Below are 13,750 nucleotides of genomic sequence, written 5' to 3'. Positions count from 1 at the left end.
TTTTTGCTATAAATATTGAAAATATCATATATACAATATACACAATGCATAATATTATATTGCTTGATTGAAAAATTAACTTACTTCTATTGAGCAGACAGGCTACGGAGGAGATACGAGACACGCCTGTCAACGTGTTTGACAAGCTGGTAGAGGCCTGCGTGAAACAGGAAGTGTTGGACAAACACGAGGCCCAGCATGAGGTGGGGGAGGACGACCTTGACAGCGAGGATGAGGATGATGATGATGACGACGACTTTGATGATGATCAGATGGACCTCCGGGAAGGTACGCTTGGTTCTGGGGATTTCCCAGTAAGGTACGCTTGGTTCTGGGAATTTCCCAGTAAGGTACGCTTGGTTCTGGGGATTTCCCATTAAGATAGGCTTGGTTCTGGGGATTTCCCAGTAAGGTAGGCTTTGTTCTGGGGATTTCCCAGTAAGGTGCGCTTGGTTCTGGGGATTTCCCAGTAAGGTACGCTTGGTTCTGGGGATTTCCCAGTAAGGTACGCTTGGTTCTGGGGATTTCCCAGTAAGGTACGCTTGATTATGGGGATTTCCAAGTAAGGTACGCTTGGTTCTGGGGATTTCCCAGTTAGGTACGCTTGGTTCTGGGGATTTCCCAGAAAGGTACGCTTGGTTCTGGGGATTTCCCAGTAAGGTATGCTTGGTTCTGGGGATTTCCCAGTAAGGTACGCTTGGTTCTGGGGATTTCCCAGTAAGGTACGCTTGGTTCTGGGGATTTCCCAGTAAGGTACGCTTGGTTCTGGGGATTTCCCAGTAAGGTATGCTTGGTTCTGGGGATTTTCCAGTAAGGTGTGCTTGATTCCTGGAAGCTACACTTGGATCTTGGGAGCTACGCATTTTGACCCAATTTCCCACACTTGTCATTTCCAGTATTTGTTGTAAGTAGGACATAAGTCATTGAACAATTAAAGAGCTTAATTTTTGGCCAAGGCTGTGTCCATCCAATCAAGTCTGTACTCTAAAGTTTGTTACCTATCAGGCAGTTTTAGGTAAGTTTTAACCAGAGCTGTATGGAAAAGTACTTTGTTTAACAGTGATTGCTCTCTTCAAGCATCATTGTAAACCTCATAGTTTGATAACATAAAAATCAAAAATGTGCCCATAAAGTATGAATAATACTCTCGAAAAACAACTGTCATGCTTCATAGCCCTTTATCTCTCCGCAGCAAAGTGAAAATGGCTATATATGTTATATATATCGCATGTTTGTAAGGTTTTATGTTGATGTGTCATCAGTACCTTAGATTCAGAAATGAAGCCTTTAAAACTTGAATCTAATAAAAAAGGTGTTGAATTTAATTTGACTTTGCAAGAGACAACAGCGTTAAAATCTTAATGTAAAGGGGTTAACAGTGAGAATTTTACCCCATTACTGGTCATTTAGATATATTTATGCCCCCCTTCGAAGAAGAGGGGGTATATTGCTTTGCTCATGTGGGTCTGTCGGTCGGTAGGTCTGTCAGTCCGTCCACCAGGTGGTTGTCAGATGATAACTCAAGAACGCTTGGGCCTAGGATCATGAAACTTCATAGGTACATTGATCATGACTCGCAGATGACCCCTATTGATTTTGAGGTCACTAGGTCAAAGGTCAGGTCACGGTGACCCTAAATAGTAAAATGGTTTTTGGATGATAACTCAAGAACGCATACATCTAGGATCATAAAACTTCATAGGTAGATTGATCATGACTTGCAGATGACCCCTATTGATTTTCAGGTCACTAGGTCAAAGGTCAAGGTCACGGTGACCCTAAATAATAAAATGGTTTCCGGTTGATAACTCAAGAACGCATACGCCTAGGATCATGAAACATCAACGTTAGATGGATCATGACTGGCAGATGACCCCTATTGATTGAGGTCACTAGGTCAAAGGTCAAGGTCACGGTGACCCGAAATAGTAAAATGGTTTTCGGATGATAACTCAAGAACGCATACGCCTAGGATCATGAAACTTCATAGGTAGATTGATCATGACTAGCAGATGACCCCTATTGATTTTGAGGTCACAAGGTCAAAGGTCAAGGTCACGGTGACCCGAAATAGTAAAATGATTTTCGGATGATAACTCAAGAACGCAAACGCCTAGTTGGTAACATATGTGTTTTCCTCAGAATACGTTGATGATGATGGTGTGCGATGGACCCTGGAAAAGTGCCGACCCAACATCGCCCTGTTGAACTTCTACAGCATCTCCTGGAAACCCAAAGTGAATCACTTCAATAGATACACTGACGTTAAACCAAAAGGTAAAGTTCTCTGTTAAAACGGGGCTTAATTCATGTGTGTTAAGTGTTGTACCAGATTAACTGTGCAGTAGTTGGCCCAGGCTAATCAGGGACAACTCTTTTGCAGTGTTTTTTTTTCATTCAAAATCGGGACCGGTAACCGGACCCATTCCCAATGGAAAAAAGTATATATTTTTTCCAAATGAGAGCTAAAAATTTCCAATGGAACCAAAAAAAAAAAAAAAAATTTTTTTTTTTATCAATATTTTGTTCAAATCCCATCCATATAAAATCAACCTTAGTAAATATAATACTCGACACACTTGTTTCCTCAATTTTGAAGCATTTTCTAGCAGCAAAATAACAACAACACAGATTTCCCAATGTTAGTCAAAACGCCACGATTTTTCTCAATCCAAAGGGACCCGGCCCCATTCCCAAAGTGGTGGGAAAAAAACGCTGTAAAGCTTTTACCAAATTTTTGTTTTAAGTAGGCCTCTTTGAAAGTTAACCCTTTGCATGCTGGGAAATTTGTCGTCTGCTTAAATGTCGTGTGCTGAATTTCTAAAATTAGCATTTTCTTCGATTTTTTTAAAGAATACTATCAGAATAGCAAACAGTTTGGATCCTGATGAGACGCCACGTTCTGTGGCGTCTCATCTGGATCCAAACTGTTTGCAAAGGCCTTTAAAATTCGGTTTCCGCTCTGAAAGGGTTAAATGATTACATTTCAGGGATGAATATAAGCCCATGGTTAAAAATCCAGTTAATGAACCAAACTCTTGTGAAAAGGGGCTAAATGTATATGTGTCAAGTGTCATCCTTTATTAGCCTGTAAAGTCCACAAGGCTTCTTAGGGAAGACATTTCTGCCTTCTATGGATTTTTGCTAAAAAGGGACTTCCTTTAAGCAAAAAATAACAAGAGGAGAAAGGGTCATCCATGATTAGCCTGTGCAGACCTCACAGGCTTATCTTGAACACTTAACACACCGGTATTTAGCCCTACTTTCCCAAAAGGAGGCTTCACTTAATTCAAATACTGAAGTCAAACTGATTAAGCTATGTTCAACTGGTTAATTATCCAAATATCACAATTTTTGCTTGGTTTCAGACGAGAGAAGACCCACAGTGAATGAGTTATCTAATCAGAAAGGGGTTGTTCAAAAGACTTCGGGCTGGAAACTGTATCACATGGCAGCACAGATAGAGGATCTGGTATGGTAACATTTTGAACAGTACTCCATCTATTTTAACCCTTTTCTTCTCAGAAGCAACGCAAAAATGGCTACTTGCAACCAGTATATAACCAGAACAGCCTGAGAGAAACTCCCTGTGTGTTCAGGTTTTCTGCTGTTTGCTGCAATTCAGTATCTCAGGGTTAGAAATGAAGCCTTTAACATTTGAATCTGTTCAAAACTGTCTATAATTTAATTTGATTTTTAAGGGACTTCAAATGAGTTAAAATGCATATCTGAGAGGTAAAGGGTTAACTTAAATGCACTTGTTTTTCAGATTAAGAAGGTGATTAAGATCGCCCTGGGCTTTATTGCATGTGCCTAAAGTGTGGTCCAAGATTGACCTGTGCAGTCTGCATGTTACAACACTTTAGGCACATGCATTACGCCCTGTTTTCTGTAAGCTCTCTTTTTTCTGCAAAGGTCTTTTAAGCCATGCTGTAGAGTCAGGGTGCATTTCTGCATTTGATTTGATGTTGATCTCTTAACTTGTGTTAAGCCATTAACGGCATTAGTATTTCTGCAATTATGTTTACGGTCATGCATTAAGCCCCGTTTTCCAAAGGCCTAATAAGTCCCCCATGATTTGCCTGTAGGTGGAGCTAGAGAAGGAACTCAAGAGCACGCTACAGAGCCTGCAGGCGGCAATTGGTCCAGAGTCACCGATCAGACACAATAGTCTCGTGGAGGAGGAGTCGGGGGTCATACACGAGCTTACTCAGGTATCCGGGGTCATACACAAGCTTACTCAGGTATCCGGGGTCATACACGAGCTTACTCAGGTATCCGGGGTCATACACGAGCTTACTCAGGTATCCGGGGTCATACACAAGCTTACTCAGGTATCTAGGGGTGGTATGGGATCAAATATGAGCTTACTCAGGTATCCGTGGTGATACAGAATCATACATGAGCTTACTCAAGTATCTAGGGGTGGTACAGGATCATACATGAGCTTACTCAAGTATCCCGGGGTGGTACAGGATCATACATGAGCTTACTCAAGTATCTAGGGGTGGTACAGGATCATACATGAGCTTACTCAAGTATCTAGGGGTGGTACAGGATCATACATGAGCTCACTCAAGTATCTAGGGGTGGTATGGGATCATACATGAGCTTACTCAAGTATCTAGGGGTGGTATGGGATCATACATGAGCTTACTCAAGTATCTAGGGGTGGTATGGGATCATACATGAGCTTACTCAAGTATCTAGGGGTGGTACAGGATCATACATGAGCTTACTCAAGTATCTAGGGGTGGTACAGGATCATACATGAGCTTACTCAAGTATCTAGGGGTGGTATGGGATCACACATGAGCTCACTCAAGTATCTAGGGGTGGTATGGGATCATAAATGAGCTTACTCAAGTATCCCGGGGTGGTATGGGATCATACATGAGCTCACTCAAGTATCTAGGGGTGGTACAGGATCATACATGAGCTTACTCAAGTATCCCGGGGTGGTATGGGATCATACATGAGCTCACTCAAGTATCTAGGGGTGGTATGGGATCATACATGAGCTTACTCAAGTATCTAGGGGTGGTACGGGATCATACATGAGCTCACTCAAGTATCCCGGGGTGGTATGGGATCATACATGAGCTCACTCAAGTATCCCGGGGTGGTATGGGATCATACATGAGCTTTCTCAAGTATCCTGGGGTGGTATGGGATCATACATGAGCTTACTCAAGTATCTAGGGGTGGTACAGGATCATACACGAGCTTACTCAAGTATCTAGGGGTGGTACAGGATCATACATGAGCTTACTCAAGTATCTAGGGATGGTATGGGATCATACATGAGCTTTCTCAAGTATTCCGGGGTGGTATGGGATCATACACGAGCTTACTCAAGTATCTAGGGGTGGTACGGGATCATACATGAGCTTACTCAAGTATCTAGGGGTGGTACAGGATCATACATGAGCTTTCTCAGGTATCTAGGGGTGGTATGGGATCATACATGAGCTTACTCAAGTATCCCGGGGTGGTATGGGATCATACATGAGCTTACTCAAGTATCTAGGGGTGGTACAGGATCATACATGAGCTTACTCAAGTATCTAGGGGTGGTACAGGATCATACATGAGCTTACTCAAGTATCTAGGGGTGGTATGGGATCATACATGAGCTTACTCAAGTATCTAGGGGTGGTACAGGATCATACATGAGCTTACTCAAGTATCTAGGGGTGGTATGGGATCATACATGAGCTTACTCAAGTATCTAGGGGTGGTATGGGATCATACATGAGCTTACTCAAGTATCTAGGGGTGGTACAGGATCATACATGAGCTTACTCAAGTATCTAGGGGTGGTACGGGATCATACATGAGCTCACTCAAGTATCCCGGGGTGGTATGGGATCATACATGAGCTCACTCAAGTATCCCGGGGTGGTATGGGATCATACATGAGCTTTCTCAAGTATCCTGGGGTGGTATGGGATCATACATGAGCTTACTCAAGTATCTAGGGGTGGTTCAGGATCATACATGAGCTTACTCAAGTATCTAGGGATGGTATGGGATCATACATGAGCTTACTCAAGTATCTAGGGGTGGTATGGGATCATACATGAGATTACTCAAGTATCTAGGGGTGGTATGGGATCATACATGAGCTTACTCAAGTATCCCGGGGTGGTATGGGATCATACATGAGCTCACTCAAGTATCTAGGGGTGGTACAGGATCATACATGAGCTTACTCAAGTATCTAGGGGTGGTACAGGATCATACATGAGCTTACTCAAGTATCTAGGGGTGGTACAGGATCATACATGAGCTTACTCAAGTATCTAGGGGTGGTACAGGATCATACATGAGCTTACTCAAGTATCTAGGGGTGGTACAGGATCATACATGAGCTTACTCAAGTATCTAGGGATGGTATGGGATCATACATGAGCTTACTCAAGTATCTAGGGATGGTATGGGATCATACATGAGCTTACTCAAGTATCTAGGGGTGGTATGGGATCATACATGAGCTCACTCAAGTATCTAGGGGTGGTATGGGATCATACATGAGCTTACTCAAGTATCCTGGGGTAGTATGGGATCATACATGAGCTTACTCAAGTATCCCGGGGTGGTATGGGATCATACATGAGCTTACTCTGGTATCTGGGGGTGGTACGGGATCACACATGAGCTCACTCAAGTATCTAGGGGTGGTATGGGATCATACATGAGCTTACTCAATTATCTAGGGGTGGTACAGGATCATACATGAGCTTTCTCATGTATCCCGGGGTGGTATGGGATCATACATGAGCTTACTCTGGTATCTGGGGGTGGTACGGGATCACACATGAGCTTACTCAAGTATCTAGGGGTGGTACAGGATCATACATGAGCTTACTCAAGTATCCCGGGGTGGTATGGGATCATACATGAGCTTACTCAAGTATCTAGGGGTGGTACAGGATCATACATGAGCTTACTCAAGTATCCCGGGGTGGTATGGGATCATACATGAGCTTACTCAAGTATCCCGGGTAGGTATGGGATCATACATGAGCTTACTCTGGTATCTGGGGGTGGTACAGGATCATACATGAGCTTACTCAAGTATCTAGGGGTGGTATGGGATCATACATGAGCTTACTTAAGTATCCCGGGGTGGTGTGGGATCATACATGAGCTTACTCAAGTATCTAGGGGTGGTACAGGATCATACATGAGCTTACTCAAGTATCCCGGGGTGGTATGGGATCATACATGAGCTCACTCAAGTATCTAGGGGTGGTATGGGATCATACATGAGCTTACTCAAGTATCTAGGGGTGGTGTGGGATCATACATGAGCTTACTCAAGTATCTAGGGATGGTATGGGATCATACATGAGCTTACTCAAGTATCCCGGGGTGGTATGGGATCATACATGAGCTCACTCAAGTATCTAGGGGTGGTATGGGATCATACATGAGCTTACTCAAGTATCTAGGGGTGGTATGGGATCATACATGAGCTTACTCAAGTATCTAGGGGTGGTATGGGATCATACATGAGCTTACTCAAGTATCTAGGGGTGGTATGGGATCACACATGAGCTCACTCAAGTATCTAGGGGTGGTATGGGATCATACATGAGCTTACTCAAGTATCTAGGGGTGGTACAAGATCATACATGAGCTTTCTCAGGTATCTAGGGGTGGTATGGGATCACACATGAGCTCACTCAAGTATCTAGGGGTGGTATGGGATCATACATGAGCTTACTCAAGTATCTAGGGGTGGTACAGGATCATACATGAGCTTACTCAAGTATCCCAGGGTGGTATGGGATCATACATGAGCTCACTCAAGTATCTAGGGGTGGTATGGGATCATACATGAGCTCACTCAAGTATCTAGGGGTGGTATGGGATCATACATGAGCTGACTCAAGTACCTAGGGGTGGTATGGGATCACACATGAGCTCACTCAAGTATCTAGGGGTGGTATGGGATCATACATGAGCTTACTCAAGTATCTAGGGGTGGTACAGGATCATACATGAGCTTTCTCAAGTATTCCGGGGTGGTATGGGATCATACATGAGCTTACTCAAGTATCTAGGGGTGGTACAGGATCATACATGAGCTTACTCAAGTATCTAGGGATGGTATGGGATCATACATGAGCTTACTCAAGTATCTAGGGGTGGTATGGGATCATACATGAGCTCACTCAAGTATCTAGGGATGGTATGGGATCATACATGAGCTTACTCAAGTATCTAGGGGTGGTACAGGATCATACATGAGCTTACTCAAGTATCTAGGGGTGGTATGGGATCATACATGAGCTTACTCAAGTATCTAGGGGTGGTACGGGATCATACATGAGCTTACTCAAGTATCCCGGGGTGGTATGGGATCATACATGAGCTTACTCAAGTATCTAGGGGTGGTACGGGATCACACATGAGCTCACTCAAGTATCTAGGGGTGGTACAGGATCATACATGAGCTTACTCAAGTATCTAGGGGTGGTACAGGATCATACACGAGCTTACTCAAGTATCTAGGGGTGGTATGGGATCATACATGAGCTTACTCAAGTATCCCGGGGTGGTATGGGATCATAGATGAGCTTACTCAAGTATCTAGGGGTGGTACAGGATCATACATGAGCTTACTCAAGTATCCCGGGGTGGTATGGGATCATACATGAGCTCACTCAAGTATCTAGGGGTGGTATGGGATCATACATGAGCTCACTCAAGTATCTAGGGGTGGTATGGGATCATACATGAGCTTACTCAAGTATCTAGGGGTGGTACAGGATCATACATGAGCTTACTCAAGTATCCCGGGGTGGTATGGGATCATACATGAGCTCACTCAAGTATCTAGGGGTGGTATGGGATCATACATGAGCTTACTCAAGTATCTAGGGGTGGTATGGGATCACACATGAGCTCACTCAAGTATCTAGGGGTGGTATGGGATCATACATGAGCTTACTCAAGTATCTAGGGGTGGTACAGGATCATACATGAGCTTACTCAAGTATCTAGGGATGGTATGGGATCATACATGAGCTTACTCAAGTATCTAGGGATGGTATGGGATCATACATGAGCTTACTCAAGTATCCCGGGGTGGTATGGGATCATACATGAGCTCACTCAAGTATCTAGGGGTGGTACAGGATCATACATGAGCTTACTCAATTATCTAGGGGTGGTACAGGATCATACATGAGCTTACTCAAGTATCTAGGGGTGGTATGGGATCATACATGAGCTTACTCAAGTATCCCGGGGTGGTATGGGATCATACATGAGCTCACTCAAGTATCTAGGGGTGGTACAGGATCATACATGAGCTTACTCAAGTATCCCGGGGTGGTATGGGATCATACATGAGCTTTCTCAAGTATCTAGGGGTGGTACAGGATCATACATGAGCTTACTCAAGTATCTAGGGGTGGTATGGGATCATACATGAGCTTACTCAAGTATCCCGGGGTGGTATGGGATCATACATGAGCTTTCTCAAGTATCTAGGGGTGGTACAGGATCATACATGAGCTTACTCAAGTATCTAGGGGTGGTACAGGATCATACATGAGCTTACTCAAGTATCCCGGGGTGGTATGGGATCATACATGAGCTTACTCAAGTATCCCGGGGTGGTATAGGATCATACATGAGCTCACTCAAGTATCTAGGGGTGGTACAGGATCATACATGAGCTTACTCAAGTATCCCGGGGTGGTATGGGATCATACATGAGCTTACTCAAGTATCTAGGGGTGGTACAGGATCATACATGAGCTTACTCAAGTATCTAGGGGTGGTATGGGATCATACATGAGCTTACTCTGGTATCTAGGGGTGGTACAGGATCATACATGAGCTTACTCAAGTATCTAGGGGTGGTATGGGATCATACATGAGCTCACTCAAGTATCCCGGGGTGGTATGGGATCATACATGAGCTTACTCTGGTATCTGGGGGTGGTACAGGATCACACATGAGCTTTCTCAGGTGTCTGGGATAGTACGGGATCATACATGAGCTTTCTCAGGTGTCTGGGATAGTACAGGATCATACATGAGCTTCCTCAGGTGTCTGGGATAGTACGGGATCATACATGAGCTTTCTCAGGTGTCTGGGATAGTACGGGATCATACATGAGCTTTCTCAGGTATCCAAGGTGGTATGGGATTATACATGTACTTACTGAGGTATCCTGGGTGGTACTGGATCATACATGAGCTTTCTCAGGTATTAGGTGTGGTACGAGAGCTAAATCAGGTATTCCATTTCACTTATCCTTTTGTAGGGTTAAGAATAAGAAAAAGAATCGGACCCCTCCCCAAACAGAATAAAAAGATATGATATAAGTTTGTATTTCGGCCATCATTATTGTTCTAGATAAGCCTGTGCAATCTGCACAGGCTAATCAGGCACAACACTTTCCGCTTTTATGTGATGTTTTGTTGCAAGGAATTCTGTTCTTGAAGAGAATCTAGTATAGAAAGAAAGAGTTGTCCCAGATTAGCATGTGCTGACTGATCAGGCTATTCTTCAACAAGAATTTAACCGTTTCCCCTATTAGAAGCAAAGTTAAAATAGCTTTTGCAACCAGCATAAAACCAGAACAGCCTGCGAGTAACTTGCAGTCTGTTAAGGTTTTTTGCTGTTTGCTGTTCATCAGTATCTAAGGATTGGAAATCAAGCCTTTATCACTTGAATCTAGTAAGAAAGGTCTTTAATTAAATGTCTTTTTAAAGGACTGCATATGCGAGAAAATGCGTATCTAAGTGGTAAAGGGTTGAGCCCATGCCTTAAGCACCGTTAAGTTTTCAAAATGCACATTATATAATTATGCTGTTTTCACATAATCATTTTCACTTTGCTTCTGAGTGGGAAAGGGTTAATAATGTTGATTGTTGTTTCAGGGTAATATTCAGCGCTGCTCGCTGTTGACAGATCAGCTAAACGAGGCAAAGACTCAGATGTTAAAAGTACTCGAACATAAACCAAAAATCTCAGAAATCGTCTCAAAGCATATGAGCAAACGACCAATCAAGAAGAAAGAAAGGACGTAGTGATTGTCACATGTTTTATCATCATTTACCATTTAGGGAACACATTTGTACAGCTCCTAGGAAAATATTAACTTTTGATCAGCAGTTTGAATAAAATGTCAGTGTGAAATTTGACAAAAATTATTTTAAGCTCACCTGAGTACCAAGTGCTCATATTGAGCTATTGTTGTCAACTGAAGTCCACTGTCATGTGTTGGGCTGTCATCAACTTTTACCTCCTTACTTCTTCAGAGGCCACTTTTTCAGCTAGTAGTGGTAAAACTGGGTTAGAATTTTTTTTTGCAGTATCTATGCCAAGTTAGATTGTTATCATAGGCATTCAAAAGCAAGTTCAACAGGGCATTGCTTAGATGAAACTTTTTGCCTTTCTTCAGTTCTAAATTCAAGACTTTATCCTCTTGTTTGATGAAATATGTTTTAATAAAATATAAAATAGAAGTAAATAAGGAACAGTGGAGTGTAAAAAATCTAAATCAGATAAACAGCTTTGTTATCCACCCTTAAATTGCCACAGATTTTCCTACAGGTGTGTTTAAAAAAAGGAAATTATTTTTTCTAGGGAGTTTTACCAAACATTCTTCGAGAAGCCTACTGAAGATCAAAGGTCATCTTTTGTTTTACATATTACGTATATCATGTTATTAATTGTGGTTTACCATTTATCTATTTGCTGTTAGAAAATAGAGTTTTTATACAGTTTTTACAAGCAATTACGTTGGATGACAACTGGTGTAAAATGGTTTTCTGTCTATAAGCAATTGGTTCTTTTATTATGTCCCCCTTCGAAGAAGAAGGGGTATATTGTTTTGCACATGTTGGTCCGTCCTTCTGTCTGTCCGTCCGTCCACCATATGGTTTCCGGATGATAACTCAAGAACGCTTAAGCCTAGGATCATGAAACCTCATAGGTACATTGATCATTACTGGCAGATGACCCCTATTGATTATCAGGTCACTATGTCAAAGGTCAAGGTCACAGTGACTCGAAACAGTAAAATGGTTTCCAGATGAACACTCAAGAATGCTTACGCCTAGGATCATGAAACTTCATAGGTACATTGATCATGACTGGCAGATGACCTCTATTGATTTTCAGGTCACTAGGTCAAAGGTCAAGGTCACAGTGACTCGAAACAGTGCAATGGTTTCTTGATGATAACTCAAGAATAATTAGGTCTAGGATCATGAAACTTCATAGGTTCATTGATCATGACTGGCAGATGACCCCTATTGATTTTCTGGTCACTAGGTCAAAGGTCAAGGTCACAGTGACAAAAAACGTATTCACACAATGGCTGCCACTACAACTGACAGCCCATAAGGGGGGCATGCATGTTTTACAAACAGCCCTTGTTACAATCCACATAGTAATAATACGAATAATATAGCAAATTTTCAAGACGTTTTTCCTGTTTTTGAGCAGTGTGTTTTGTAGAAGGATATTAAAATAGTGTGAGTTGTGATGCAGGTATGCAATCACAAAAATGGTTTGTGATTAACTTATTCATTTATGAAAATAATTGGTTTAATTGTGAATGCAAAAAATTAACTTTGTGAGTAAGCTATTATTCCTGTACATTTGAATTTGCAAATATGAGAATATTTATTTGTACAGCTCTGAAAGTGTGGAAGTGCTCTTCTGTGAAGATACTTTCTAAGTTCTCGTGTATTGTTAATTATTTCAGTTTTTAATCGTAAAGACTTGGAATACAATCATTAATGAAGTACTTTTGCATTTCTATGGAGGGTTTCCTCAGCCTGTGTTTATATCCACAGCTGCTTGTGTGATTAAAATGGAGCTTACTGGGTGACTGTACCTTTGTGGCAGTGAATAAAATATTAACTGAAAATATAATGTGAAACTTTGCTGGACTTATGTTGTTTATTGATAAACCGTAGGGTGGAGGGATATTGTTATGGCATTGTTTATCCAATCGTCCATTTCTGTTGTGTCCCCAGTCGTATCTCAGAAGTGCTTGGGCCTTTTTCATTGAAACCTGTTATGAGTGTATGTATGGATAAGATGATGCTCATTAAATTATGTTGCATTCCATGTGAAAATAACTTAGTTATGGCCCTTTTTATGCCCCCTTTTAAAGAAAAGGGGGTATATAGTTTTCACACTAAATTGGTCTGTCTGTCAGTCTGTCACTTTTCGTGTTCGCTCTCTAATTCAAATTGTTTTCATACGATCTTTACGAAACTTGGTTTGAAGTTATATCTAGACAATATCTAGGTCAAGTTCGAATATGGGTCATGCCGGGTCAAAAACTAGGTCACTCGGTTGAAAAAACAAATCCAAGGGAAGTAATAAGCTTTAAATGGGCATAATTATCTGACCTGCCAAATTATATATTTTTGTTAAATAAATCAAAGCGGCGCAGTAGGCGGCATTGTGTTTCTGACAAACACATCTTGGTAAAAGGTCAAGGTTATCCTTTAAGGTCTAAAGTAAAAAATACAAATCCAAGGGAAGTAATAAGCTTTAAAGGAGATAATTATTCAATATTGAACATAGCAACTTGATATTTGGCATGCATGTGTATCTCCTGGAGCTGCACATTTTGAGTGGTGAATCTACAGTCATGGTAGTGGCTTGTAATTATTTGCTACTAAAAATAGAGATTTGTAAGAGACAATTATTTTAAAGGGAAGTAATTTATATAATTAATTATTATAAACCTCAGATTAT

At 41.7% G+C, this 13,750-nt stretch overlaps 1 protein-coding gene across 2 annotated transcripts in view; it reads left to right on the top strand.

Moving 5' to 3' along the window:
• LOC127834359 (histone deacetylase complex subunit SAP130-A-like) overlaps positions 1-12,924 on the top strand; it is a 42,598-nt gene extending 29,674 nt beyond the window's left edge. For both annotated transcript variants that reach the window (XM_052360121.1, XM_052360120.1), the window contains 5 exons: positions 98-288; positions 2,143-2,277; positions 3,369-3,472; positions 4,089-4,214; positions 10,909-12,924. In XM_052360121.1, coding sequence (XP_052216081.1) covers positions 98-288; positions 2,143-2,277; positions 3,369-3,472; positions 4,089-4,214; positions 10,909-11,058 — 706 coding nt within the window. In that variant the 3' untranslated portion in view covers positions 11,059-12,924. The remainder of the gene's footprint in view (positions 1-97; positions 289-2,142; positions 2,278-3,368; positions 3,473-4,088; positions 4,215-10,908) is intronic.
• Positions 12,925-13,750: the final 826 nt, after the last annotated feature.

The sequence above is a fragment of the Dreissena polymorpha genome, chromosome 6 (assembly GCF_020536995.1).
Source record: "Dreissena polymorpha isolate Duluth1 chromosome 6, UMN_Dpol_1.0, whole genome shotgun sequence".
Taxonomy (NCBI): domain Eukaryota; kingdom Metazoa; phylum Mollusca; class Bivalvia; order Myida; family Dreissenidae; genus Dreissena; species Dreissena polymorpha.
The sequence above is the reverse complement of the archived record's forward strand: the minus strand, read 5'-3'. Positions and strand labels throughout refer to the sequence as shown.